The sequence below is a fragment of the Leucopleurus acutus genome (genome assembly GCF_964270905.1).
Source record: "Leucopleurus acutus genome assembly, chromosome: 3".
NCBI classification, from domain to species: Eukaryota; Metazoa; Chordata; class Mammalia; order Artiodactyla; family Delphinidae; genus Leucopleurus; species Leucopleurus acutus.
Genome location: NC_139145.1, coordinates 133,062,542 through 133,087,635, shown reverse-complemented (window position 1 = coordinate 133,087,635; position 25,094 = coordinate 133,062,542). Strand labels below are relative to the sequence as shown.

General features: G+C 42.2%; 1 protein-coding gene across 1 annotated transcript in view; it reads right to left on the bottom strand.

Moving 5' to 3' along the window:
- The window catches only part of ANKRD55 (ankyrin repeat domain 55), a gene marked incomplete at both ends in the record, with an annotated part of 101,120 nt that overhangs the window by 22,076 nt on the left and 53,950 nt on the right, over positions 1-25,094 (bottom strand). The window contains one exon of the mRNA XM_082836799.1: positions 9,929-10,057. Coding sequence (XP_082692925.1) covers positions 9,929-10,057 — 129 coding nt within the window. The remainder of the gene's footprint in view (positions 1-9,928; positions 10,058-25,094) is intronic.

Here is a 25,094-nt window from a genome sequence, read left to right as displayed (position 1 = left end):
TGAGTCAGTTTGCACAATTCTGTGGAACAGCACCCTTTCATTTTTGCTTTTCCTCTTCCTTTCCCTCCCCTCTCCCTGTTTGCACTGAGGACTCTCTGGATATCCCGTTACTCAGCGTGGCTTCACAGGGAACCATTACACAGTGAACCCTCGAGTGTGCTCCCACTGTATCTGGGGACCGCAGCTGATACAAGTTCTGCAACCTCTTGCAGGACCAAAGGCTCAGGGCACTCAAAGCTCTCAACTTTGAGCCCCAGCAAGAGTGCTGAGTGGGTTTTAAATGTTACAACCAGGGCCAGCTACATAATTTATGGGGCCCAGGGGAAATGTGGAGCCCCCTGCTCACATGGCAGAGGAATAATGTATTCCCTTCTTCTATGGTGTCTCTCTGGACCTGTCATTGCGATTTTTATTTGCTATTTAGTGTCACACTCCCTTGGGCTGGGCATTCTCACAGTGATTGCAAACCCTCACAGGTGCCTAGGGCCCCATCTTGCAACTCAGCACATGCTCAATCCTGACCCTCCCTGAGTCTGTGCCCAGACCCCTGCCAGGGGACTAAGGAGCTGGGGCCTGAGCATCTGTCCCAGGGCAGCAGGGAGGTGGGACTGTGTGAGCTGAGGCTCCAGTGTCTTATTAGACTTAACATACAAAACACAGATTCAACGACAGAATTACTGAGAATTTTCAGATGGCCACAGAGCATTATACCCGGAGCACAGAGCTCCCTGCTGAGTGTGGGGCATCTGTGGCATTACTGGTCACACACCCATAAAGTGGGCCCTGCCTGCAACCTTTTTCCTTTTTTCCTTCTCACCTTCCCCCTTACATACTCTTTCTCCCTCCATTCTTCCTTTGTCTCACAATGACTTTTAAATAATTCAGATCAATGACTTTAGTTCTATGGCATGCCTGTCATCAAAAGGTGGCTACAGTGAACACATCTAAGCTTTCATGCCTGCTTTATCAGCTTTTCTAAGGTTCTTTCACCTGATGTTACGTAAACATATTTTGAGAGGTCTGAAATACGGTATATTTAAAACAATCAAGAGACCCCTCTCCCCTTTTAAGAAGCACTAGCCATTGGAGAAGGAAAACAGAAGCAAAAAAGAGTGTCCACTCAATGAATTGATTTTGTTTATGGTTTCCTGGAAGAGCAAAGGAATTCAGGTTGCCACAGTGATTCAAACAGCAAAACATTCTGTCACGGTTCTCCTTCTGTGTGGGATGGAGTGTCAAGCACAGATGGAAAAAACAAAACTTACTTCTTACACACTGTCTTCCCCTCTCCTTGCCTGACCCACAAAGGAGCCATTCTGGAAGCAGCCAGCTGAGATAGAGGCTGTGGCCCAACACATCTCAGTGGGCCTCTTCTGAGTTCCTGACCAGACAGTCCCAGACAGCATTTCCCTTGCAAGCTGGAGCCTTACATGGCTTTTCTGGATAAAAGAAATTCCACCCCCTTACACTTTTCCTCCAAAATGCCTTTTGTCCTGAATCTTCCAGACAATTCCTTTGTCTCTAAACCTGGCCCTTACTTACAGCATTGTCATTGCCTTTTTTTTTTTCTTTGTAAGAATATCCTCCCAGGAGTAATGGTGATAGCAATGTTTACCGAGTGAACGTTCTGTGCCCAGCACTGCATTTCCACGTTCTAACTCATTTACTCCTGACAACAACTTCATGAGGTAGGTACTCTTATCATCCCCATATCGTAGAGGAGAAATTGGAGGCACAGAGGGATTAAGTTGCCACTGCCACAGCCAAGAGGTGGCAAAGCCAGGACTGACTGTCTGCAGAGCCCTTGTATTTCACCACTACACCATTTTCTCTCCAGTTAAAAGTACGGTCTATTTATTTGATCCTGCATGTTCACATGGGAGGAATTTAAGTGAAAACTGCTGTTGGGATCAGCAACATCAGTAGCAATGAAGTGCGTCTTGCCAACTGAGACCTTCTTCCAACATTAGGTGCTTTCAAAACCTTTCCTAGGAGGGTTGCCACGGTGCACCCTCACAAGAATTTGAGAGAGTCCTGGAGAGTATTAGTTTGTGAGCTGAGTCCCTGGCTCAGTGGTCTCCTGGTAACAGCATTCCCTTCTTGGCAAAATGGGCTGAGTGTCAGTCAAAGGGAGTCTCCAGGCCTGGGAAGCCTTGGTCACAGACACCAGGAAGCACCAGGAGAGAAGAAATGGGATGCTGCCCAGAAGGGCCCTTAGGAAGAATGGAGAGTGGGTTTCTGTTTGGTGGGAATATCATTCAATAGGGGAAGCATATTGTATAGATATTATGGAGCTCTAGAAATCTACATTGGGTGGCCAAATGAGATTGTGGATTTACTTATTTTTGCTGCATTTTTGTTCTTTTTGTCCATGGGTAATCCATAAAGTGCCTTCACGTACTCTGAAAACTGCTGGGAACTACCGAGTCCTAGTCATTTTCTCTTTATACCTCATGAGGGAGGGGAATTCGCAAGAAGCCTTGCCAAGAAGGAAGTTGAATTAACGTACAGGAATTTTGCTATAGCAGACTGAGAAAAAACAAGATTCCAGTCTCTTGATCGTAGACTCTTATTCATTTATTTATTTATTTTTGGCTGCGTTGGGTCTTCGTTGCTGCGCACGGGCTTTCTCTAGTTGCGGTGAGCAGGGTCTACTCTTTGTTGCGGTGAGCGGGCTTCTCACTGCGGTGGAGCACGGGCTCTAGGCGTGCGGGCTTCAGTACTTGTGGCACGCGGGCTCAGTAGTTGTGGCTTGCAGGCTGTAGAGCTCAGGCTCAGTAGTTGTGGCGCACGGGCTTAGTTGCTCTGAGGCAGGTGGGATCTTCCCGGACCAGGGCTCGAACCTGTGTCCCCTGCATTGGTAGGCGAATTCTTAACCACTGCGCCACCAGGGAAGTCCCGATTGTAGACTCTTTTTATTCTAGGTGATCTCCCAAGGAGTCTTAACGCAAGATTCAGGACTAGTTGTTTATTTGTTAACGTGTTGGCGGCATTAATTCTATGGTGGGTTCTTCAGCGAGGGAACTCCAATCTCCATCCTTCTCTTGGAGGTAGGGGTCTGTTTGTCACATGACAGTGACTGTACAAAGCAGACGTAAGGGGTTTAGGTCACATGGCCCTTTTAAAGGGCTGGGTGGTTTTGTGCTATGAGAACACTGGCCCATAAGTTCAGCTGGAGCCAGATGTGTTAGACTGGAATGGAGCTGGAGGGGAAGTTTTACTAGTTTGTATAGCGTGAACACTTGAGAGTTGAGGGTTTGGGGCTAACTAGAGGACAAAGGGGCCCAATATCCTGGCTTGGAGTCAGGACCATCTTCATGGTTAGCCCCTTTGGACCCAGGCTTTCTGCTTGGCCTGACTCCAGGGGCTGCTGTATCCCAAAGCCTGGGGCTGACTCTCCTGGAGAGCTAGTGGAAGTTAGAAATGGGGGGGTGGGGCAGTGAGGCATGGTGACCCTCAGCTGCTGAACTACTTCATTTCACAGGTGCTCTAATGATTAATATGGAAAAGCCCCCCATGAAACCTCCTTCCCTGCTGTGTTAGTGTGTAGACAGCGTCTAGCTTCTGCTTCTAGCTGTCTGGCAAGGTGACAGTCTCTAGGACATCTCTGCATTGCCCTTGCCACACCTATGACTGGGAATCTTTCTGCTGAAATGGAGTCTAGCAAAGAGTAACTCATAATAAATATTTGCTGAACAATGCATAAATAAATAAATAAAAACAAGCCTTACCAACTATGGGCAAAGCCAAACGAAATAGAATTTTACTCATCCTTTTCTTAGCTTCCCTTTCTTTTTCTCACTATCTCCCGCCTTTCACTCTCTTTTCGCTTCTTTCCTCACTTATGTTTACTCCTAGGTGAGTTCCTGTCTCTTCTCTGTCTACCTCATCCCCTTCTTCTCTGCAACCAAGCCCTGGGGAGCTGACACATGCAGGCCACTTTAACTTAGGCTACCCTTCAAGACAGCTCAGTCTTTACTCCCAGGGTAATGGGGTTGATTTCATAAATTTGACTTTCTCTTTGTTTACTCTGGGCTTTCTGTGGGCGTGGGGTGTGTTTGGGTAATGATAACCTCCCTGTGCACTAGTTTCACCACCTGTGAACTGAGGGGTTGGACTAAATGACTTGTGTGGTCCTTTCCAGTTCTAAGGCTCTTCCATCTATGAACCGGATCCACTGGTCTATGACATTTGTAATTATCCTTTGGCACTCTGAATATATTTAAAGTATACTTACAGGATTTTGACACAGTTCAAACAGTTGACCACAGATCTTGGCCACCACGGGAAGGAGGAGGATTCCATGCTGGACCAAATCAGTCTCAGGCACTGGGGTTGATGGTTATATTCAAGAGCTCCAAGGGTATGTGTATGTGTGTAATTTCCTTAACCACATAACCACATACTGAATGAACAAACATGAAATAGTTTTATATTACTGCAGTTCTTTTCTTTCTAACCTCCCTTGAAAAATGCACTGAAAGAAGAGTACTGCTGAGGAAGATTCCAGATAAACACATTTTCTAGGTTTAGCAGGAAGGAGCTAGAGGTGAGATTTGAGGGGCAGTAGATACTTGCCCTTCTCACTGACCTGCCATCATATCTATCCTAGAATTCCTATCATTAGAAAAAACTCCTTGATACTAAGCCACATGGACTAAGGCACGTGGACTTCCCTGGTGGTGCACTGGTTAAGGCAGCTGCCAATGCAGGGGACACAGGTTCGATCCCTGGTCTGGGAAGATTCCACACGCGGCAGAACAACTAAGCCCGTGTGCCACAACTACTGAGCCTGTGCTCTAGAGTCCATGAGCCACAACTCCTGAGCCTGTGCACCACAACTACTGAAGCCCATGTGCCTAGATCCCGTGCTCTGCAGCAAGAGAAGTCACCACAACGAGAAGCCTGTGCACCGCAACGAAGAGTATCCCCCGCTTGCCACAACTAAAGAAAGCCCACACGCAGTAACAAAGACCCAATGCAGCCAAAAAAAAAAAAAAAAAAAATACTAAGGTATTGCATTCCTAGAAGTTTTGATTAAGCTGAAAATGGTATTTCACAAAAAGAATCCAATAAGCCACTATTCCCACTGGCTTGGGATGGATAAGCTTATTGAACTGAATTCAGTGAACACCTTTCTGGTGTTCACAAAGATTCACGAAGATCTGTTCTGGATCTTGAGAGACATCTGGATGAGTAAGGAACACTGCCCTTAAGCACACAGTCTAGAAGAGGAGACATAGGCACCCCACTGATTGTAACACCAGTAATAGAAGTAAGGAAGTGCTAGACGGAGGGAAAAATTCTGAAAGGGAGCTCAACAAAGAGGGTGAACTTAGTTGGGCCTTGAGAAATAAGGAAGAACAAGTATAAATTCTGCAGTTAGAAGGGATGATGCAGGGAGTGCAAGAAGAAAGAAGTATTTCACCAAAAGGGAAGCGCATGACCAAGGGGAAGACAGGATGAATCTTTATGATGTACTGAGGAGATTACTAATATTCTAGTATGGTTGGAGTAGAGCCTATATGGCTTGAAGAGGAAAGGGCAGGGAGTGGGGTGGGCTGCAGAGAGCTTGTTCATGGCAGTAAGTGCAAGTCAAGGAGTCTGTTCTTTACCAGAAAATGGCACTTGGTGAAGGTTTTTGAGCCAAGAACCAGCAGTGACCATAATTGTTTTGTTGTAGTAACAGTTATGTTAGTACATTCCTTTGTGATTTGTAGAAAGTGCACTTGGTGCAATGTGAGAATAGATTGGAGAAGGAAAGGGCTGAAAGTAGGAATACAGATACTGAAACTGTTCAGGTGGGAGACAGGGGAAGCTTGATCTAAGGCACTGATGGTAGGTGTACTAAATTGTCTCCATTTGTTCTTCCCGGTTAACTCTCCATCTTTTTTCATCCTGCTTTTCATCCTTTAGCATGTATGAACTGCATCAAGTGGGCCCTTTGCCCTTTGGCTTCTGGTTGGGATTGGCCAGTGAGTGGTACTGACGGGAGATGGATGTAGGAGGAAAGAGCGATTGGGGCATTTATCCTCCAGTTCCCTCCCTGCTAGGCCACAGTTTGACCGTTCCATCAAAGTCTACAGTTTCAGTCCTAGGCCCTTTCCTACAGCTACAGCTTTTGCTGTGTCTTAGTAACCGTTCCCTCCCATGCCCTCCCAGATGCCCTAATGGCAACCTGCTGTTGTGTGTAAATAGCCTCTTTATGAATCTATGCTCAAATAATCCCATCCGAGTGGGTTGTTTCCTGCTGGGGCCCTGATCTATACAGTGGGGATAGAAAGGAGTACACAGAGATGTGAGGCCTGAGGAGGTGGAATCCAGAGGTCTTGATAACCAATTACACATGAAGGATGATAAGGAAGCAGTGTCCATGGGCCACATGATGGCCTTTGGCTTGGGCTACCGGGGTGGATGGGAATGTGACGGGAAGGAGAGATCATGGATTCAGTTTGAACATGCTGAGTTTGACGTGTCCATGGGAAGTTATGGGAAGATGCCTGGTAGAGCTGGAAATGTGAGTTTAACGTTCAAGAGAGAGGTCAGGGCTGGATTTTGATCTGAGGAAATTCTGAGTAGAATGATAGTCGAAGGCTTAGGAACCGATGGGCTTTCTGAGGAAAGGAGAATGAGAAAAAGATTAATGACTAAATTTCTGCAGTGTTGAGGAGTGAGAGGAAGATGAGTCCGAGAGATACCTGTGTAGAGTCCTGATAAGCTAGTGTCATCACAGATAGGCAAGAACATGCCCCGAAGGGCTGAGATTCCATCAAGGGAGACTGGATGCAGACAGGGACAGAGTTCTGCCCAGTGTTAGCCCAGAGAGAGCCATGCAATCTGGTCTCCTGGGCAGATGGGGGAGGTGAACAAGGGCAATGGGCCCACAGGAGGGCACCACCAGCTATCAAGGGACCCAAGAAATGGGGGCAGAAGTGAAACTTAGTTTACTTTTTGGGCCCAATGTTTCAAATCTTTACTGCTTTGGTTGCCTGGGTCAAATACAGAAGCTTTATTAGTTCAAAGTGCTATAGCTTTAAATATGGTCTCATATAGTTGAAGAGAAAAGCAGGAAGTTCAGTGAAAGGAATTAATGACAATGGGAAATAGACTCATTTATGTGGAAAAACTTTATGAGGAACACAGTGCTGGCCCTGAGTTATAAATGGAGAAGAAGGCTAACGGTGGCAAGTATAATCCCGGTTGCAGCTGACATTTGGAATTACCCTCAGTCTTCTTCGCATAGTTAAGGGCAGAACACACCACTTCTGAATTTTACTGCTAACCGCAGGGAGGGAGACGGTGTACAGTTCCTCCAGAGTGTGATTCTTAACCTTCTGGCGAGGGTGGGGGGTAGTTACAGATCCTCATTGAAGAGTTGAAGAAACTGTGAACACCTTCCTCAGAAAATTGTATGCTAACATCCTCACACATAAGCACATGCAATATTACATAAAATTGTAGGGGTCCTAGAAGGAACCTGTCTTCTAAATCTTTCCCCCCACAATGCCAGATGCAGAATAGGTGCTCATGAAATTTTTTTTTCTCATGAAATATTTATTAAGCTATTGAGTATATAAATGTGTGAGGCATTATGCTTATTATATAAAATCATGGTCAAAATGTAAATATCTTAGGTAGGAGTAGCTAAGGTTTTAGAACCCATTAATACGAATTCATTTATCACAGCGGTTTTCAACCCCAGGTGGACATTACAATCTCCTGGAGGAAGGGAAAACTTTAAAAATTACTGACACCCAGGCTCCACCCCAGACAAACTGACTGAAAAACTAAGGGTGTGGGGCTCGGGTATCAGTATTGCCTAAAAGCTCTTCAGATGATTCTAATGTGCAGACAGGACTGAAATCAATGTAGCAGGTTAAAAGCTATAACATTTAGTAAAGAGAAAGAACGCAGTATGTAGATGTGGGTATGATAACTAAGCTTTCATGGAGGAAATTGGGAGCCATCATAAAAACGATAATCTCTTCCAGTTACAAAGAATATTACATATCACTGTCATGCGCATGGTCTCATTCATGCCCCAAAGGTACACCTACAGTTAAGCCAAGCAGGTTTAGGTGACTCTTTGCAGAACAAAGCCAGGTCTGTTAATGCAAACTCAGATCTTCTGACTTGGGCACATTTTTCTTTGGATTTTGCCGAATTGCCTCTTGGAGGATCAAAACAAGGGTTCCCACCCATGAAGAGCCCAACCCAGAAGGGGTCTGGAGTGGGGTCTGGGAACCTGTTGTTTTACAAGCACTGCTGATGATTCGATTGCAAAGCCATCTCCCAAGCAGCAGCTCTAAACTGGGCTGTGGTAGAGGAAGGTGGAGCAGAGGAGGCATATCAGTCAGAATTACCCGGGGAGATTTTCAAAATGCACATGCATGAGCCCCATCCCAGATCTGTGAAATCAGAAAACAGGGGCGATGGGAGTGAATATACAGAAAATGCTTGATTCTGATACCACTCTCACCTTAGCTGAGAGCCAACACATGTGGGATACATCTTGGCTGCCCAGCCAGGCTGCCCTGGGGCCACTGCTCCAATGGTGACCCCTGACCAGCCAGAGGACTGGGCTCTGGGCAGGGACTGGCACGAGGGCAGCTGATTAGATACTGAAAGTATGGAGGAGGGTGCTAAGGGCAGGTGAGGATGACAAAAACATGCTTTGTTCACTTCACAGCTTTGCAGGGCTGGCCCTGCTACAGGGTAACTGAAGCCAAATTTGTAGGAACAAAAACAGAGTAGTTTCCAAATCACTTCTGTTTTGCCCTTATCTCAGGCACACATGCCAACCCTGAAAGTGCCAGGTGCCCTTCTCTGCTGTGTGTGGCATGTAAAAACACCTGAGTGAAACCACCATCAGGGCGTGCAGAATCACAGGGATCCTGGCGGCAGTTCCGCAAGGGTGCCCTTATTGGGCTGATAGAAATAAACAGTGGGGATGTCTAGGTTAGGCATGAAGAGACAGAATGGGCTAGCAAGTTTGTTGAAAGGATGCATAGTATCGCTCTCCTCTCAAGGACAGAACAGATAACTCTTAGTTAATCATTCCCTTTGAATGATTTCCTTAGAAGACACTTCAATAAATGTTAGCTATGGTCATTCTTTCACCTTAGTCTCAGTTTTCCCCTCTTTGGGTTTTGTGTTTTTTTAAAATTTTTGGCTGCACTGCACCGCACAGCATGTGGAACCCCAGACCAGGGATCAAACCTGTACCCCCTGCATTGGAAGGTGGAGTCTTAACCACTGGACCACCGGGAAGTCCCAGTTTTCCCCGCCTTGGACTGTAGATTTCTGATTTCTCTGGCCATGTGTACTGATACAGACTCCCTTTTGGGATAGTGAGGTAGGATTATGAGCCACAATTTTCATTGGTCAGAGTACCACTGTTCAGGGTCACCTGGAATTACTCTGCTTCAGAGGATTTGGAAGGAAGAAGACAGTCATGGTCCAAAGACTTTGAAGGGACTTTCCTAATAATTCTTGGAAGGGTTATCCTGGTACACTGTGAGCCAGCAGCAATCATTGAGATGCAGAAAGAGAGAGTGAGAGGTGTGTGTGTGTGTGTGTGTGTGTGTGTGTGTGTGTGTGTGTGTGTGTGTGTGTGTGTGTGTGTGTGTAACAGCCGAGGTGGGTGATATTCTGTAACTCCTCCCCCTCTTTACCTTGGCAGGATTTCTTCTCAGCAACTGATGCACCCAAATCCTCCAAAGTGACAGGTTTGCTGTTGCTGCTCTGGATATGAATGAAGGGAAGAGGGCAGCATGTATCTTACTTGCTCTGTTGTACATATAAAGTCCATATCAATGCTGGGACTGTACCTTTGAAAATTCCATCTTTCAGGTCTGATATACTCAGAATTGTTAACATTGCTTTACACCATTTATATTTGAGACAAGCCCACTGGCTAACTTCTCACCTGCACAGCCCAGTGGAGAGCCGTTTTAAAGTCTTTATCCACAAGGGTGGGGTCTGCCCCCTTCTTCAGCAGCATTTGGGTGTGTTGAGGCCGGTTGTGGAAAGTTGCCCAGTGGAGTGGTGTCATTCCCTACAAAACCACAATCAGAGGGACACAGATGAGCACAGGATATCAGGAAGGAAAACGGAACACACTTTCTCCTCAGGCCTGAGGGCATCACCAGATGTGCTGGTTGCCGCCTGTCAGTTCATTCGTTCCTTGAGCCATTCATTCAACAGATACTTATTTGGCTTCTACTTGGTGCCAGGCAAACAGGTGTTAAGGACACTACAGTGAATAAGATAAATAAGATCCTGTCCTCGTGGGAATTACACTGTGGTAGAGGAAGACAGATAATAAATAAATGCATGCAAACAATCAAAAGGATTTTCCAGATTGTTGAATGCTATAAAGTGGTTGAGAGTTCGTGCCCCAGTCCGGGAAGATCCCACATGCCGCGGAGTGGCTGGGTCCGTAGGCCTGTCTATTTTACTACGGTATCCCCAGGAACTGAACCAAGGCTAAATAAACAGCTGTTGAATGAATGAATGAAAGAATGAATGAATAGGGAGAGGAGTAGAAAGATGTGAGATGAGGTTGGAGAGAGGCAGGGCTGATCCTGGGGGCGTGGGATGGGGAATACCCTGCATAAGGCCTTTGGATTTTATTCTAAACTCAATAGAAAGACAGTGGGGGATTTTAAGCAGATGTTGACATGATCTGATTTACATTGTTTAGAAGAAATCACTCTGTGGCAGCTTGGAGAACAGATCTGGATGAGTCAATTCTGGTGAATCCCACCTTCTTTCAGAGCTTAGGTCACACACTATAGGCATCTTTTAATAATAAGATAAGCTTTTCTGGGAAACATTTGTCAAAAAGAACCAGTATTATTTGGGAGTGTACTATGAAAAGATGGCCTCTTCTCCTTGACGATGGCTCTCAATAATATGAAATGTATCTAAAATGGTTCTAGATTAAGATGCCTGGTAAAGGGAGCAGAGGACGTAGGTAGCTTTCTCTTTTTGGAGCTGTCTCTGCAGGTAACATAAAGATAATGTCACTGCCTTGCCCTTCTCTGCTCATCCAAGATGAGCTGAGTGGAGAAGATGGGCCTCAGCCTAGCTAGGAGTGCAGAACTAATATTATTCCAGAATTAATATGTATTGATCTAGAGATCTTTATGAGTTCTTATGTATATCATCTCACTTAATCCTCCAAACAGCTTTTTGGATTTAGCATTGTGGTGAAGTCCACTATGTGCTCACCAAACTCTACTTCCTCTCCCTCCAGGGCGCATAGTCAGTCTACACTCCCCAGCCTCCCAGCAGATACATGTAGCCACGAGAGTGAGTCCTGAACATTGCAGTGTGGACAGAAAGGATGGAAGGATGGAAGCCCCTACCCCTCCAAGGTCTGTCTAGAAAAAAAAACCTATGTTGTCGTTGACATATTTTCTTCTCCTCACCTGACAACGGAATGTGGAGGAGGACAAGGCTCAAGAATGTGCTGGAATCATGTGATTAATCAACTCAGGACCCTGACTGATGAGGTAGGACAGGGTCACCTCATCAACCAGCACTGGGCTATGAAGCAAGCAGGAATATTAAGCTTTTATTATGTCAGGTCACTGAGATTTTGAATTGTTTGCTATAGCAGTTGGCCAACTCTGACAGGTGCCACTGTCCTTCCCATTTTGTGGAAGAGGAAGCTAAGCCCTAGGGAAGTTTACAAGTCTATGATTGAGCTGAATCTAGGGTGTGATGTTTGTGGGGCTGTGAGATTAGAATGTTAACCCCCCTTGACCAGTTCCATATTCTAAACCATTACATTATGGTCTGCTTTCAAGTTTCAAGTGTCACATAACACTGAGCCTCCAGATACTCTTAAGGATATTTCAAGAAATTGGTTTCATATGGAAAAGAATGCTGGTCTAAAAACAGTGGAATGTCTTGTTCTTATTCCAACAGCTGAATGTTACTTTGGGTTCAGAATAGCTCAAAGCATTTCAATGGGTCCTCTTCATTTTTTAATTTGACCCACTGGAATTAGACATGTGGACTCCAAGGAATCAGATTCTTTTTTACTGTGCAAGGATTATTCCCAGTGCTGAGTCCCGTGTGCTTCAGAATCACTGGCTTCCTTATGAAGTGCCACCTGTATCCAGGGTTAAAGACATTGGAGACAATTTTGAAGTCACTGAGGTGTTAAGCTCCAAGAAGGCAGGGCCCTTGTCTGCCTGTCTGAATCCCTGGAGCCTAGAACAGTGCCAGGCACATTGTGGATGCTAAGCAAAGGCTTATTAAATGACTGAGTGACTTCTTACTGCTCTTGATTGAATTTTTTGCTTTTGTAAAATTTGGCTTTGCTTTCTAAAATCATTCACAGAAGAAAGACAGAACATGACTTCTTTATAGAAAATGAACTTGTCTGATACGATCATCGTTACCAACTGTTCAATTGAAACCTGTTAGAATTCTTGATGAGCGCTCCAAATGAGGTAGATGGCAATCACTATATGCAGAGATACAGATTTAGCAATATGAGAATTCAGTGTGAAATTGTGAATTAAACTGTCATTATGCACTGTTAATCCTTGTCTCCTAAATATAGCTTCTAGGCTTTAAGAGTTATTCTCTTAAAACAACAACCACCCCTCCCCAACACACTGCTAGAAAAAACAAAACAAAACAAAACAACCCTCCCCACCTCCTGCATGCTATGGTAAATGGTGGGGAGGGGCACTACCATTTTCCATATACCTACTTGGTGCCAAGAACTTTATTCACTTCACTGAATCTTTACAACAATCCTAAGAGATAGGTATTTTTAGACGCATTTTACAGGTGAGGAAACTGAAACACAGGTTAAACAGTGGGTTGGCCAAAAAGTTCGTTTGGGCTACGGACAAACCCAAATGAACTTTTTGGCCAGCCCAATAATTTCCCTAAGGCCACTGACTGGGTACAAGGCAAAGGTGGGATTCAAATCCAGGTCTCTCCAACTCTGGAGGAAAACGCTCGTTCCACACATCAAGCTAGTAGACTTTCAATTTTGGAAATGAGCTCAGCTGCTGGACAATTTTTTTCTTTGTGATTTTAGCTAGATTCAGGGTCTTCTCACTGTCTAGAATGGTGATTCTCAGTAGCATAAGGGTTGCCACCCTTTACTATTATTTGTTTCGTTTGGCATCACCTCTAGTTTTCTTCTAAAAGAGCAGCTGGCAAATATTTATTTTTGTAAGGTATTGAAATATACATATTCTCCCCCCACTCCTCCCCTACCCTGGAATTTGGGATCAGTGTTATAATAACTGTTGATCCTCTGAGTGGCCCCAAATCAAGACGTGAAACACTCCATTACTTCTCTAAATAATAATATGTTATATAATATAAATTTGTATATTTATATTACAATATAAACAGGTTTCAAACATTCACTCAAGTCAAGGGAAACTTCCTGTTGCTATTTTTTTCAATTGGGCTAATGAGAAATACAAATACATCCTCTTAGTAATATGAAAACCAAAACTTTTAGAATCAGCTCAAGTACAGCCCTTTGTATTGCACAACACACTTTGTTTAGGAACTTTTTCCTACAACTGCCTCCTCCTTCCTTCACCTTCTATTAACACAGCTAACACATCTTAGTTGTGTTATGTTAGGACTCTGGTGGCCATTTAAGGGTCGGACTTCAGGCTTGGCAATTGGCATTTGCACTGAGCTGTGATAGGGACTAAGATTAGCTGTGATGCACTTAAAGGCAGAGGCTGTGTCTCATTCACTGTGATATGCCCAAGTACACATCAGGTGTTCAAGAAGTGTTCATAGGAAGAATTAATTAGTGAATTGCAGGTTATCCAGGATTCCTTGAATTCACGGGGAGTGTAAGATACTAGAGTCTGTCGAACGCAAGCCAGCCACCTGCGTCCAAACTGTGAGGCTCCTCATTGAGTCACTGAGGACTCAACTGGGCCTTCAAAGAATCTAAGGGCTGAAAATCTAGGAGCTACCTGAAGATATATTACAACAAACACCCAGCTGACTCTTGTAACAGTAGAATTCCACTTTCTTGAAAAAGAAGGAGTATTGGCTCAAACAGTGAAGAGTAACTTACATTCATTTAAAAACACAGCTCTCTAGAATGTTCTGGAGGGAAATGTTAAGTTTTGGTTGACTTAGGCTCCATCTCGAGATAGCTGATAGGACTGTGTGTGGTGACTGCTGGGTGCATAGCGGGGCTGTTTTGGAACACACTCTTGTACAGATGAGTAATTCTGTGCCTTGAGCCTGTGCTACCAACATTTCAGTTAAGGGCTTTCAAGTCCTATTAGCTTCTCAGACCTTTTTTCTTTTTTTCCAAAACCACTGTGACTTTTATGTTTTATGAAGCAGAAATCTGATGAAGTGCTTAGCAGTTTTCATGTTTCAGAACTGCACTTTTAGACCAGCTCTTGCAGACGCCGAAAGACACAGAGAGAGAATATGTGATGTGGCTGGGTGCTTGGTTCACCCCTCGCCTTGGTGCACTGGGAGCAGAATTTTAGCAGGTGTTTGAAAGATCAGCAAAACAATTCTAGATCATCTGAAAGATCTAGAATTTCACAGAAGTCCAGTTTGGCTCTGTTTGACATTTTAATATCCACACATTATTAATGTTGTGATTACCTCTCACAAAAGTTACAGAAGGTCTTCTGTGTACAAAAGATTGGAATAAATGATGTACTTTAAAAGATTCTAAAAAAACCTAGATGGTTACAGTGCTGTAATGAAAGCCATTTTCTTCAAATTTATTTGGGAAAAAACTTACAATTATAGATCACAAAGATTAGTAGTGCATTAGCAAAAAAGCCTTGCATATTAATATTGCAAATTTGTTCTTTAAAATAGTTTGATATCTGTTATTCAGTATAATTTTTTAAAATTCTATATATTTTATTTTATGTAATTTTAAACATTTTTCTGAGAAGGGATCCCTAGGCTTCCCCAACATACCAGATGTGTCCATGTCATGAAAATGGACAAGGACCCCTGCCCTAGAATCTACAGTACATTTTTGAAGATCTAGAAAAATACAAAATCTTAATTTTTTGAGAGGAGATTTTGGAAATAATTAAAAGTCACCTGGAGTCAAGCCTGGTAAATAAAATGGGTCACTGAGTTAGGTCAACAAAACAAAGAGAGAAAAGGCCAATAAAATAAAGTTATATGACTTTTTCTTGAATTTAATAATGTAATTATTTATCTAAACATGTATTTTGGGGGGGACTCTACTATGTGCAAGTTACTGAACTAGATTCTAGGGACACAAAGATAAAAAATACTGCCCCTAGAAAATTATGGGGAAAGGAGGGTTGGGGGAGAGAGGAAAGTGAGGGCTCCTAAGTAGTAGTGACTCTACTCCATTTGTTAAGGTGTTCATTTTTAGGATAAAAATTCTGGTTCATTAAAATTTTTTTGCTTTATTATTTTACCTTTTGCCAGCTGTAAAATAAAAAGATTTCTAGGGTCCGGGACTATTTCTACTGATTTTGCCTTTATAGTGCACAGTCTCTGCTTATGCTTGTATCTTAGGAATGTTGTAAGCGGATTTTAGTGCTAAGAAACATATCCAAAGAGTCACATCTGTTTTTGCAACTTGGATTTATTTTCTGAGAGTGCTGTTGTAATGAAAGTTTGGATTGTCAAGCCACTCACAAAAATCTACTTATATCAGAATGTGCATTTAATATAGGATCAACAATCTATCCTAAATACCATGCATAACAGGGCTTTTCTGGATAAATGCATTCGAAGTTCTAACCCAGATGCCAACATTTCATAGCCACTCTTGATGGGGTGCTCTTCCTGTCAAAGCTAAAATGAAAGCAGGAGAGGTGAGGTTGAGGAATTTAGCAACTTAATGCTCTGTAGCTGCAACAGACAACCCTCTCTCTTTGTCAGTGATTCCCCTGAGGACCAGAAGAACAAAGGCACAAAGGACAATCTGACCCATCTGACCCATCTTGCCTTTCCCACAGTGTTAAACTTTACAGTGTGAATAGCTTCTAAATAAGTCACTTTATAACTAAGCAGTGTGGTTAATGAAACAGGAAAAACAAACATCACTGGAATGAGAACAAAGAGTTCAGAAATGGAACCATATATTAAAAAAAAATCTTGTAACAAAGTAAAAGAAAATTTAGCATAGTGTAGTTATGTCCCTAGGGGTAGGGAAGGTCTTCTTTAAAAAGATACCAAAAGCAAAAGCAACAATGGACAAGAATGATCATTTTGATTCTATCATATTTAAAATTTTCTGTACATGAAAAGACATCATAAACAGTTCTAAAATAAGGAACAGACTATGAAAAAATATTTGCAATCCAACAGCAAAGGATTAATGCTCAGAATATAAAATAAACTCCTATGAATCTGTAAGAAAATTACAAGTAACACAACAGATGAATGGACAAAGGACCTAAACAGGCAAGTCACAGGAGATCTAAAAATGACCATTGCACCTATGAAATTATGCTCGATCTCACTGGCTATAAGGGAAATGCAAATTAAAACAATAACAAGAAAATCCAACAATAGGAAAACAGTGATAAACACCTTTTTACACTATGGGTGGAGCTATAAATTGATGCAGTCGTTTTGAAGAACAACCAGGCATGCATATTAAAAATAAAAATAGGGACCCATCATGCAATGTTGGTGGGAATGTAAACTGGTGCAGCTACTGTGGAAAACAGTATGGAGGTCCCTTAAAAAACTAAAAATAGAACTACCATATGATCCAGCAGTTCCACTCCTGGGTATATATCCATAAAAAATGAAAACACTTATTTGAAATGACACATGCACCCCAATGTTCATAGCAGCACTATTTACAACAGCCAAGACATGGAAGCTACCCAAGTTCCCATCAATAGATGATGGGATTAAGATGATGTGGTGTGTGTGTGTGTGTGTGTGTGTGTATATATATATAGATAGATATAGATATAGATATAGATATAGACATAGATATAGATATATACACAATGGAATATTACTCAGCCATAAAAAGAATGAAATATTGCCATTTGCAGCAATGTGGATGAACCTACAGAATATTATACTTAGTGAAATAAGTCAGACAAAGAAAGACAAATACTATGTGATATCACTTATATGTGGAATCTAAAAATTAATGGAAAAGAATGTATATACAAAACAGAAACAGATTCACAGATATAGAAAACAAATTTTCGGTTACCAGTGGGTGGGGGGAGAGGGACAAATCAGGGGTACAGGATTAACAGATACAAACTACTATATATAAAATAGATACGTGGGAGAGAGGCGGAAGATGGCCGAAGAGTAAGATGCGGAAATCACCTTCCTTCCCACAGATACACCAGAAATACATCGACACGTGGAACAACTCCTACAGAACACCTACTGAACGCTGGCAGAAGACCTCAGACCTCCCAAAAGGCAAGAAACTCCCCACGTACCTGGGTAGGGCAAAAGAAAAAAGAATAAACAGAGACAAAAGAATAGGGATGGGACCTGCACCAGAGGGAGGGAGCTGTGAAGGAGGAAACGTTTCCACACACTAGGAAGCCCCTTCACGGGCGGAGCATGTGGGTGGCGGAGGGGGGAAGCTTCGGAGCCGCGGAAGAGAGCACAGCAATAGGGGTGCGGAGGGCAAAGCGGGGAGATTCCCGCACAGAGGATCGGTGCGACCGGCATTCAACAGCCCGAGAGGCTTGTCTGCTCACCCGCCGGGGCGGGCGGGGGCTGGGAGCTGAGGCTCAGGCTTCGGTTGGAGCACAGGGAGAGGACTGGGGTTGGCGGAGTGAACACAGCCTGCAGGGTTTAGTGCACCACGGCTAGCCGGGAGGGAGTCCGGGGAAAAGTCTGGACCTGCCAAACAGGCAAAAGACTTTTTCTTCCCTCTTTATTTCATGGTGCGCGAGGAGAGGGGGTTAAGAGCGCTGCTTAAAGGAGCTCCAGAGACGGGCGCAAGCCGCGGCTACCAGCGCGGACCCCAGAGACGGGCATGAGACGCTAAGGCTGCTGCTGCCGTCACCAAAAAGCCTGTGTGCGAGCACAGGTCACTATCCATGCCCCCCTTCCGCGGAGCCTGTGCAGCCCACCACTGCCAGGGTCCTGGGATCCAGGGACAACATCCCTGGGAGAATGCACGGTGCCCCTCAGGCTGGTGCAACATCACACCAGCCTCTGCTGCCTCAGGCTCGCCTCGCATCTGCACCCCTCCCTCCCCCGGCCTGAGTGAGCCAGAGCCCGCGAGTCAGCTGCTCCTTTAACCCCGTCCTGTCTGAGCGGAGAACAGACGCCCTCCGGTGACCTACACGCAGAGGCAGGGACAAATCCAAAGCTGAGCCCCGGGAGCTGTGCGAACAAAGAAGAGAAAGGGAAATCTCTCCCAGCAGCCTCAGGAGCAGCGAATTAAATCTCCACAATCAACTTGATGTACCCTGCATCTGTGGAATAACTGAATAGGCAATGAATCATCCCAAATTGAGGAGGTGGACTTTGGGAGCAAAGATATATTATTTTTTCCTCTTTTTCTCTTTTTGTGACTGTGTATGTGTATGCTTCTGTGTGAGATTTTGTCTGTATAGCTTTGCTTTCACCATTTGTCCTAGGGTTCTATCCATCCGTTTTTTGTTTTTTTTTTTTTTGTTTTTACTTAAAAATTTTTATTTCATAATAATTATTTTTTATTTTAATAACTGTATTTTATTTTATCTTACTCTATTTTATTTTATCCTCTTTCTTTCTTTCCACTTTTTCTCCCTTTTATCTGAGCTGTGTGGATGAAAGGCTCTTGGTGCTGCAGCCAGGAGTCAGTGCTGTGCCTCTGAGGTGGGAGAGACAACTTCAGGACACTGGTCCACAAGAGACCTCCCAGCTCCACATAATATCAAACAGTGAAAATCTCCCAGAGATCTCCATCTCAACACCAGCACACAGCTTCACTCAATGACCAGCAAGCTACAGTGCTGGACACCCTATGCCAAACAACTAGCAAGACAGGAACACAACACCACCCATTAGCAGAGAGGCTGCACAAAATCATAATAAGTCCACAGACACCCCAAAACACACTACCAGACGTGAACCTGCCCACCAGAAAGACAAGATCCAGCCTCATCCACCAGAACACAGGCACTAGTCCCCTCCACCAGGAAGCCTACACAACCCACTGAACCAACCTTAGCCACTGGAGACAGACACCAAAAACAACAGGAACTACAAACCTGCAGCCTGCAAAAAGGAGACCCCAAACACAGTAAGATAAGCAAAATGAGAAGACAGAAAAACACACAGCAGATGAAGGAGCAAGATAATAACCCACCAGACCTAACAAGTGAAGAGGAAATAGGCAGTCTACCTGAAAAAGAATTCAGAATAATGATAGTAAGATGATCCAAAATCTTGGAAATAGCATAGACAAAATGCAAGAAACATTTAACAAGGACCTAGAAGAACTAAAGAGCAAACAAACAATGATGAATAACACAATAAATGAAATTAAAAATACTCTAGATGGGATCAATAGCAGAATAACTGAGGCAGAAGAACAGATAAGTGACCTGGAAGATAAAATAGTGGAAATAACTACTGCAGAGCAGAATAAAGAAAAAAGAATGAAAAGAATTGAGGACAGTCTCAGAGACCTCTGGGACAACATTAAACACACCAACATTCGAATTACAGGGGTTCCAGAAGAAGAAAAGAAAAAGAAAGGGACTGAGAAAATAGTTAAAGAGATTATAGTTGAAAACTTCCCTAATATGGGAAAGGAAATAGTTAATCAGGTCCAGGAAGCACAGAGCATCCCATACAGGATAAATCCAAGAAGAAATATTCCAAGACACATATTAATCAAACTGTCAAAAATTAAATACAAAGAAAACATATTAAAAGCAGCAAGGGAAAAACAACAAATAACACACAAGGGAATCCCCATAAGGTTAACAGCTGATCTTTCAGCAGAAACTCTGCAAGCCAGAAGGGAGTGGCAGGACATATTTAAAGTGATGAAGGAGAAAAACCTACAGCCAAGATTACTCTACCCAGCAAGGATCTCATTCAGATTTGATGGAGAAATTAAAACCTTTACAGACAAGCAAAAGCTGAGAGAGTTCAGCACCACCAAACCAGCTTTACCACAAATGCTAAAGGAACTTCTCTAGGCAAGAAACACAAGAGAAGGAAAAGACCTACAATAACAAACCCAAAACAATTAAGAAAATGGGAATAGGAACATACATATCAATAATTACCTTAAATGTAAATGGATTAAATGGTCCCACCAAAAGACACAGACTGGCTGAATGGATGCAAAAACAAGATCCATATATATGCTGTCTACAAGAGACCCACTTCAGACCTAGGGACACATACAGACTGAAAGTAAGGGGATGGAAAAAGATATTCCATGCAAATGGAAACCAAAAGAAAGCTGGAGTAGCAATTCTCATATCAGACAAAATAGACTTTAAAATAAAGACTATTAGAAGAGACAAGAAGGACACTACATAATGATCAAGGGATTGATCCAAGAAGAAGATATAACAATTGTAAATATTTATGCACCCGACATAGGAGCACCTCAATACATAAGGCAAATACTAACTGCCATAAAAGGGGAAATCGACAGTAACACATTCATAGTAGCGGACTTTAACATCCCACTTTCACCAATGGACACATCATCCAAAATGAAAATAAATAAGGAAACACAAGCTTTAAATGATACATTAAACAAGATGGACTTAATTGATATTTATAGGACATTCCATCCAAAAACAACAGAATACACATTTTTCTCAAGTGCTCATGGAACATTCTCCAGGATAGATCATTTCTTGGGTTACAAATCAAGCCTTGGTAAATTTAAGAAAATTGAAATTGTATCAACTATCTTTTCCGACCACAACGCTATGAGACTAGATATCAATTACAGGAAAAGAGCTGTAAAAAATACAAACACATGAAGGCTAAACAATACACTACTTAATAACGAAGTGATCACTGAAGAAATCAAAGAGGAAATCAAAAAATACCTAGAAACAAATGACAATGGAGACATGACAACCCAAAACCTATGGGATGCAGCAAAAGCAGTTCTAAGAGGGAAGTTTATAGCAATACAATCCTACCTTAAGAAACAGGAAACATCTCGAATAAACAACCTAACCTTGCACCTAAAGCAATTAGAGAAAGAAGGACAAAAAAAACCTCAAAGTTAGCAGAAGGAAAGAAATCATAAAGATCAGATCAGAAATAAATGAAGGAAACGATAGCAAAGATCAATAAAACAAAAAGCTGGTTCTTTGAGAAGATAAACAAAATTGATAAACCATTAGCCATACTCATCAAGAAAGAAAGGGAGAAGACTCAAATCAATAGAATTAGAAATGAGAAAGGAGAAGTAAAAACTGACACTGCAGAAATACAAAAGATCACGAGAGATTACTACAAGCAATTCTATGCCAATAAAATGGGCAACCTGGAAGAAATGGACAAATCTTAGAAATGCACAACCTGCCATGACTGAATCAGAAAGAAATAGAAAATATGAACAGACCAATCACAAGCAAAGGGAGAAGAAAGGGAGAAGAAAGAAAGGGAGAAGACTCAAATCAATAGAATTAGAAATGAAAAGGAGAAGTAACAACTGACACTGCAGAAGTACAAAAGATCACGAGAGATTACTACAAGCAATTCTATGCCAATAAAATGGGCAACCTGGAAGAAATGGGCAAATTCTTAGAAATGCACAACCTGCCATGACTGAATCAGGAGGAAGTAGAAAATATGAACAGACCAATCACAAGCACTGAAATTGAAACTGTGATTAAAAATCTTCCAACAAACATAAGCCCAGGACCAGACGGCTTCACAGGCGAATTCTATAAAACATCTAGAGAAGAGCTAACACCTATCCTTCTCAAACTCTTCCAAAATATAGCAGAGGGAAGAACACTCCCAAACTCATTCTACGAGGACACCCTGAAACCAAAACCAGACAAGGATGTCACAAAGAAAGAAAACTACAGGCTAATATCACTGATGAACATAGATGCAAAAATCCTCAACAAAATACTAGCAAACAGAATCCAACAGCACATTGAAAGGATCACACACCATGATCAAGTGGGGTTTATTCCAGGAATGCAAGGATTCTTCAATATACGCAAATCAATCAATGTGATACACCATATTAACAAAATGAAGGAGGAAAACCATATGATCATCTCAATAGATGCAGAGAAAGCTTTCGACAAAATTCAACACCCATTTTTGATAAAAAGCCTGCAGAAAGTAGGCATAGAGGGAACTTTCCTCAACATAATAAAGGCCATATATGACAAACCCACAGCCCACATCGTCCCCAATGGTTAAAAACTGAAAGCATTTCCACTAAGATCAGGAACAAGACAAGGTTGCCCACTCTCACCACTATTATTCAACACAGTTTTGGAAGTTTTAGCCACAGCAATCAGAGAAGAAAAGGAAATAAAAGGAATCCAAATCGGAAGAGAAGAAGTAAAGCTGTCACTGTTTGCAGATGACATGATACTATACATAGAGCATCCTAAAGATGCTACCAGAAAACTACTAGAGCTAATCAATGAATTTGGCAAAGTAGTAGGGTACAAAATTAATGCACAGATGTCTGTGGCATTCCTATACACTAATGATGAAAAATCTGAAAGTGAAATCAAGAAAACACTTCCATTTACCATTGCAACAAAAAGAATAAAATACCTAGGAATAAACCTACCTAAGGAGACAAAAGACCTGTATGCAGAAAATTATAAGACACTGATAAAAGAAATTAAAGATGATACAAATAGATGGAGAGATATACCATGTTCTTGGATTGGAAGAATCAACATTGTGAAAATGACTATACTGTGCAAAGCAATCTACAGATTCAATGCGATCCCTATCAAACTACCACTGGCATTTTTCATAGAACTAGAACAAAAAATTTCACAATTTGTATGGAAACACAAAAGACCCCGAATAGCCAAAGCAATCTTGAGAATGAAAAATGGAGCTGGAGGATTCAGGCTCCCTGACTTCAGACTATACTACAAAGCTACAGTAATCAAGACAGTATGGTACTGGCACAAAAACAGAAATGTAGATCAATGTAACAGGATAGAAAGTCCAGAGATAAACCCATGCACATATGGTCACCTTATCTTTGATAAAGGTGGTAGGAATGTACAGTGGAGAAAGGACAGCCTCTTCAATAAGTAGTGCTGGGAAAACTGGACAGGTACATGTAAAAGTATGAGATTTGAATACTCCCTAACACCATGCAGAAAAATAAGCTCAAAATGGATTAAAGACCTAAATGTAAGGCCAGAAACTATCAAACTCTTAGAGGAAAACATAGACGTAAATCACAGCAAGATCCTTTTTGACCCACCTCCTAGAGAAATGGAAATAAAAACAAAAATAAACAAATGGGACCTAATGAAACTTAAAAGCTTTTGCACAGCAAAGGAAACCATAAACAAGACCAAAAGACAACCCTCAGAATGGGAGAAAATATTTGCAAATGAAGCAACTGATAAAGGATTAATCTCCTAAATTTACAAGCAGCTCATGCAGCTCAATATCAAAAAACAAACAACCCAATCCAAAAATGGGCAGAAGACCTAAATAGACATTTCTCCAAAGAAGATATACAGATTGCCAACAAACACATGTAAGAATGCTCAACATCATTAATCATTAGAGAAATGCAAATCGAAACTACAATGAGATATCATCTCACACCGGTCAGAATGGCCATCATCAAAAAGTCTAGAAACAATAAATGCTGGAGAGGGTGTGAAGAAAAGGGAACACTCTTGAACTGCTGGTGGGAATATGAATTGGTACAGCCACTATGGAGAACAGTATGGAGGTTCCTTAAAGAACTACAAATAGAACTACCATATGAACCAGCAATCCCACTACTGGGCATATACCCTGAGAAAACCATAATTCAAAAAGAGTCATGTACCAAAATGTTCATTTCAGCTCTATTTACAATAGCCAGGAGATGGAAACAACCTAAGTGTCCATCATCGGATGAATGGATAAAGATGTGGCACATATATACAATGGAATATTACTCAGCCATAAAAAGAAACGAAATTGAGTTATTTGTAGTGAGGTGGATGGACCTAGAGTCTGTCATACAGAGTGAAGTAAGTCAGAAAGAGAAAGACAAATACCGTATGCTAACACATATATATGGAATCTAAGGAAAAAAAATGTCATGAAGAACCTAGGGGTAAGACGGGAATAAAGACACAGACCTACTAGAGAATGGACTTGAGGATATGGGGAGGGGGAAGGGTAAGCTGTGACAAAGTAAGAGAGTGGCATGTACATATATACACTACCAAACGTAAGATAGCTAGTGGGAAGCAGCCGCATATCACAGGGAGATCAGCTCGGTGCTTTGTGACCACCTAGATGGGTGGGATAGGCAGGGTGGGAGGGAGGGAGACGCAAGAGGGAAGAGTTATGGGAACATATGTATATGTATAAGTGATTCACTTTGTTATAAAGCAGAAACTAACACACCATTGTAAAGCAATTATACTCCAATAAAGATGTAAAAAAAAAAAAGATACACAACAAGGATATACTACATAGCGTAGGGGATTATACTCTTGTAGTAACCTATGATGGAGTATAATCTGCAAAAGTACTGAATCACTATGCTATATACCCGAAACTAACACAATATGGTTAATCAACTATATTTCAATTAAAAAAAATAGAACCCCTCCCCCACACACACATGTACACTCTCTACTGCCCAACAATTTTTCTTCTAGAGAAATGCTCATATAAAATACTCAAGGAGGCTTATACAAACACCCTTCAGAGTAGTGTTTGTGACAGTGAGAAATTGGAGACAACCTAAATATTCATATGGGAACAGAAAATATAAGGACGTATTTTCATAGTGTGAATCATGAAGCCATTAAAAGGAACGAGCCAGATTTATATGCATCAACATATCCAAGACACTCTAAGACATACTCTTGAGTGAAAATCAAAGTTGCAGAACAACATATAACATGAGATATCTTTCATGTTATATT